The 5899-nt window shown below is 47.6% G+C and overlaps 1 protein-coding gene across 1 annotated transcript in view; it reads right to left on the bottom strand.

Annotated features, from left to right (window-relative positions):
- ASAP2 (ArfGAP with SH3 domain, ankyrin repeat and PH domain 2) overlaps window positions 1-5899 on the bottom strand; it is a 115237-nt gene that overhangs the window by 98394 nt on the left and 10944 nt on the right. The window contains exon 2 of the mRNA XM_023533604.1: window positions 4218-4331. Coding sequence (XP_023389372.1) covers window positions 4218-4331 — 114 coding nt within the window. The remainder of the gene's footprint in view (window positions 1-4217; window positions 4332-5899) is intronic.

Genomic DNA, 5899 nt, shown 5'->3' with positions numbered 1-5899 from the left:
CCATCACACACACTGCCTGCACCTAAAATTACAAGTGTCGCTCTCCTACACGAAGAGGGCAGCTCAGGACTTACAGCAGAAACGCGACAATGTGCACTCTGTGGGGTCAGACGTTAAGGGGACCTTCCCCTGGCACCACTGCCCTTAGGGCCGGAGTGAGTGCAGCGGTCTGGCTCCTGTCCAACGGTGGTCGCCGGCAGCTTACTCCCCAGCTGAACATGCCTCGCTTATTTCTGATGTCTACTTCTAAAGAAATCACTTAATCTATCCTTAGAAAATATCTTCAGAAGATGCTGCTGCTGAAAGCCATTCCAGAGAAGAGCTCCAAAAACGCTATGGATGGCGCCGGCCACGTGACCGGAAAGGGGTGGGGCTTCCTCAGGTGACTTTTTTGAAGTAGAGAACCCTTGTTCTGAAATAAGGACCTCAGGAACAACATTCTGGCCTTAAAAAAAAAATTCAGACTCACGGCCTCATAATCACTCAAACTTGGCGTGATATAGATGTCAAAAACAGGAGGCCCCCAGCAAGGTCGGGCTGACGGCCTGCCGTGTGCGTGGCGCCCCAGAAAGGACACGAGCTGTGTTAACCCCCAGAACAGACTTCTCGACTTCTTCAAGCCTCGCTTTCCTCCGCTGAAGTGGCAAAATGCCATTTCAAGCACACAGAAGATCATGTGCAGAGGGAAGGAGGCACAACACATTGGGGGGACCTCTGGACAGGTAGCCGGGGGCCAGGTGATGCAAGGAGCTTGGACCTCATCTCTTTTCGGCAGCGTTTACTAACCTGAGGTTAGGGAGACAGTGGCAATTTCCTAAGCAAATAAATTCGAGAAAGGTTATCACGACAAAGTCTCTCTCACAATCTACACCAGTACACGAAAAGCTTGGGCTCGTCCTGCCAGAAAGAAACCTGTTTACCTGCGCTTTACCCCAGTTTGCCGAAAATTCTAGAGCCCAGAGGCCTTCCCCATCCCTCCCAGGCTCAGGAACGCACCCCCACGAACATCAGGGTGGGCACAGAGGAAATGCTGCCGAGTTCGGAGCAGAGCAGGGCCTTCACTGGGTTGTATTTTAGATGACTCTGGGTCGCCGGTAAGGGGATGGCGTTTGTGGCACACGCTCAGCAATGCAGCTCAGAAAGGCAGATTAGATATAAGTGCTGTTAAATTCGCAAAGGCTGGCTTGCTGACACCTTCTCCTATCTAATGTTTATGTTTTTTAAAGCTACACTGCTGGGCTCTGGGCTAGTCTCAGGAGACACACGAGTCCCTCCGGAAGGGTAGCCAGTGTCAGCACAAGAAAAGCACATTACTTCATTTTTTATTTCTAAGAACGGCCTTCTCGGCATGACTTTAAAGTCGCTTTTGAACCTGATCAGAATATAAAATATCCCTTTTATACTAGCCTTAAATTATAAACTCAAAAAACTGAAATGAAGAAAAAAAAAATCTCTTAAGATACTTTTTGAAATCTGATGTTTGTCAACAAAACTGAGCATCCATCTCTTAGTGATTTCTTGAGGGTCTGAAGACAGTCGCTCAGTGTGCCACAAACTCTGAGGCTGTGTGGGGGCCTCTGACAGCCCGGACCAGCAGGAAGCCAAGCTCGAGGGAATACCTTTGACCTTCTGGTCTCGGGTTCCTGGTCTGCAAACGGAGAATGCCTTGTTGTAAAGATTAGCATAATGTATAGAAAGCACAAGGTACGCGGAAGTACTCAAAACCATCAACACCCCCTGCCCCTCGGTTTATCTGGGAAAAGAGCCAAAAGACAGGTGATTTACCTTTTTGGAGAGTCAAACCCCTGTTCCAGCGAATCTCAGTGCTGTATTGAGCAGAGAGCGTTTTATACTATTTCTTTGTTAATTATATTAAATAAAAATAATCACGATTTCCCAATGTTTTTTACTTCCAGTTAGGTGTCAGTCACTGAAAACCAACTCTACTTCCTCCTTTCATTGAACTTGTAGTTATCAGGTAATCAATCAATCGATATTTATTTACTGGCAAGTTAGGCAGAGTGGTGGCTTTTGTATCGGTTTTGTTGTTTGTTTTTTAAAAATAGTAGAGGACTTTGAGGAACATTTGGATGACAGTTTCTCAACCTTCAACTGGCACTATTGACACGAGAAGCCAGGCGGTTCTTTGCCGGGGTCTGTCCTGCCCATCAAAGGACCTCTAGCTGCATCCCTGGCCTCAAAGCCTTAGGCACCAAAAGTGTGCTTGCGCATGCACCGCCCGCCCCCACCCAGTTGTTACAGCCAAGTGTGGGGGCGGGGGATGGCCAATATCCTCCGGACTGAGAACCACTGATCTGCAGTCTGCCATAAAGGGGCTATTTCAGAAGCATGGACATGGGGCACACAGCTCCAGGGCACATAGCTAACGCCACACACTCCAGGTCCAAAAAGCTTTCACACTTAGTTGGGAACCCGCTCAGTCAAGAAGTAGACTAAGTTTATCTCTTCTTAGCTTTCCTTAACTTTTCACATTCGTTTGGCACTTATCATAAACAACTTAATACCTGTCTAATCATTTAACATCGAGACAATTACAATATATAAAATATGCAAGATAGGGGAGGAAAAATATCTATAAATAAACTCAAAACTCTAACACGATCATGTTTTAGCATGTTTTCCCCAAATCTCGGTGTGTGTACGTGCGTGCGCGCGCCTTTCGGCTCTTGGTAATTTTTAAATTTTCTTTTCATCCCTGCTATCGAGTTAGTAGGACACGTCTCGAGACACATATCCACCCATACCTACATATACATGCATACTTGCACACACACGTACATTCGTGTGTGTGTGTCTATGTATATACAATTCATTTTGCTTAGAATTCAGTGCACTCTCTCAATCTGAGATCTTAAATCTTTCTTTAGTTCTGGGACTTTTTCGGCTATTCTTTCTTCAGAAATGCCCCCTTCCCACTCCCTTTTCCGTCTGCCCGCCCCAGGGTGCAGAGATTCTCCTGTGTTCTTCCAAGAAGTTTTACAGTTTTATCTTTTACATTTCCATCTACTATTCATTTCAAACTCACTTTTATTTAAGGGATGAGAGCGCTGTGGCTCATTTGTTCCCATGGGAATAGTCAATTTTTCTGGCACCATTTGCTGAAAACACTTTCTTTTCCCCATTGGATTGCCTTGGCAACTCTGCTGATAAATTTTTTTAAAAAGAATTTAAACGTGGGCCTTTTTCCAGATGCTCTGTTCTGTCACACTGATCTACCTGTTGACCCTGACACCAGCACTGCTGAGGGTTGCAGGATGAAGACGGCATCTTGACCTGAGTTACGTCTGAGCTCCTGAGCCCTAAGGTGGAGAGACACCCTGGCTACTTTCCCATGAAACTGGACAGAGGGATGCCAAAAAAGACCTCGGCACTGTCTCAAGACCCGAAGAAAGGATCGTCACCCTCACCTCACCTCCGACCGATCAGCTCCCAGCACGACCCTGAACCTGACCCACGGCCTCTTGTGATTTGCACCAAAGAATCTGTAACCTGCACGCCACTGGGAGCCTCTGGCTTTGGGGCATCAACTTCCCATTGTGCTGGGTGGTGCCATTCATCAATAAAATAGTCAAACTCTCTCCACGGCGACTCTCGGTGTTCAGTGTTTGACGCTGCTAGTGCCGGATGGATGACCTCTTTCTGCTCAGAGAAACTTCCAGTGCCCCAATATTGCCACTCTTGTTTCCAAATGAGACTATACAGCCATTTAATGACTAAAAAAAAATATTTCCAATCATTTATAAGGTTTTGTGCAAGGGGCAGACCTGGCACATGGCGGCCTGCAATCTTTAAGTCAAAGGTTGCAGCGGAGTTTTTTCTTCTTTAAAATATATTTATGTAAATCTATTAACGAACTAAATGACAGGTGCAGGAACAAGTCCAGAGTCCCCGTCGGCCAGTTTGGCAAAGCTGGTTCACGCAGTGCTGCAGGGGGAACCTCAGCTACATTCCAGAAAACGAGCAGCATGAAGTGGGGTGGGGTGGGGTGGGGTGGGGGTGGAGGGCAGAGCCCCACACAATGGTTACATGATTAGCGAAACAAAACATGCTTGTAACATGTGAACACCCCAACTCACCGATACAACCCGCAGGCCCAGATGCAGAGTTCGGTTGATTATTCATTAACGGTGACCAACCTCGTGGCATCAGGACTATGTGATATTTCCACCAGAAACCCCTAGGTTTTCTGTACTCACCCAGCCCCGAGATGTTTATGGCTTTCACGGATTTCTTCATTTTGTACAGAACCATCCGGTCCACGTCCAAGGCCTGAAAGGTAGAGAACGTACCAATTAAAACGCGTATTTCAGCTCAAGTCACGGCTATCGGAGAGCGGCCACGTGACGGCCACTCTGCAAGCCCCTCTGGGCTGCGCGTGCACACACGTCCTCAGGGTGGTGTGAAGACCGAGCAGTCACTGAAGCAACAGCCCTCGAGTGCCTCATACGCCTGCAGAACGTGACGGCCTGGCCTCTGTCCACACCACCTGCTGGGCGCTGGCCTTCTGCAGCGAAGCCACTCAGACCAACTCTGCTGCTAAGGCGTCTCGGTCCTCTCGGCAAGGCTCTGGGAAGCGCAGCCATTGTGTCTGTGCCCCTTCTGTGACAGGGGAAGGGCGGCGGGCAGGAGGGGAGACTGGGTGGGGTGAGGCAGAGTGCCACGGCACTTCCCCCCCAGACAGCCACCTTCCAGCACCAGACCGGCCTGGCCAGAGGCAGCAGGGCCAGTGGGAGGCAAACCCACTCTGAACTGGGAAAGACGCAAATAGGAACTTGTTTGTTTGGTTTGGAAGGCATGTTCCTAAACCTTGCCAAGCCTCAGATTTCCCTTCCAGAAGACAGGAGTAACAATATCTACTTTGCAAGGCTGAATGACTAAACAGACACACTTATGGACTTAATATTCGACAAATATTTATAGACCAACCATGACACAGCAGTGGTCTACAGCACTTATAAGGCCTCGCACACAGTTAAGTGCTCAAACAGTATTTGTTCAATGACTTGTCAAACTCGGAAACTTAATTACAGCTCTGCTTTCGCAAAAGATATGGGGCTGAAATTTCCATTTAACCCAATGAAACCCCACAGAAGATCAATGCGTGTCACTTTCAGTTGCTGTGATGGGACGGAGACAGTGTTTGGAGACTGGGGCAGTGATGTTACTCACGCGTTACTGTAGACACTAAACGAAAAACCGCAGAGGATGCGCCCGGCCCGGTATCTGATATAAAGCAGACACTCGGTAACAGGAGTTGTCATTCACCATGAATTTTGATCACGACAAAAATCGCAATGGCCTACCACTTGAAATGGAGCACACCACCTCAGAGCGATGGCTTCCGGACCTCCGGCTTCCCTGAGTCACCTCCTGATTCCATATTCAATAGCAGCCTTGGGAGTCCTAGATCTAATGCAACAGTGACTCTTTCATTGGATGCTAAAAACAAATGCGACTGCTGCTGACAAGTTTAAATAGAAAAATAGTCGCAGGCATTTGACAGAGTGAGTACAGTACAAAGAGAGGCTGTCATTTAAGAAAGCGTTATTTTCTGCCATATTGTACAGAAGGGCAGGGAAGGACTGATGAAAGGGGGTTGAGATTTCATGTAGAGAATTTTCTTTTCCTAGGATATCACTCTAGCCAATTCCTGACCTTTCCTTGAGATATAAAAAGGGATTTGAAAACAGTGAATAACCCATGAAAATCACTGCTGAACTCTTCTTTCTCACTAAGTCTCATCGACTTTTACTCCCCAATCTGCCGCCCAGTAAATAACATCCCGCAACACACGCACCAACTTTCAGAGTTTTGCCAGCAACAACGAGGCAGGATTCACCAAGGGCTGTGTCAGAAACACTGGCTCCTGAAGGTTTAG

This window comes from Pteropus vampyrus, unplaced genomic scaffold, assembly GCF_000151845.1.
Source record: "Pteropus vampyrus isolate Shadow unplaced genomic scaffold, Pvam_2.0 Scaffold105, whole genome shotgun sequence".
Lineage (NCBI taxonomy): Eukaryota > Metazoa > Chordata > Mammalia > Chiroptera > Pteropodidae > Pteropus > Pteropus vampyrus.
This window is presented reverse-complemented; position numbering and strand designations above follow the sequence as displayed.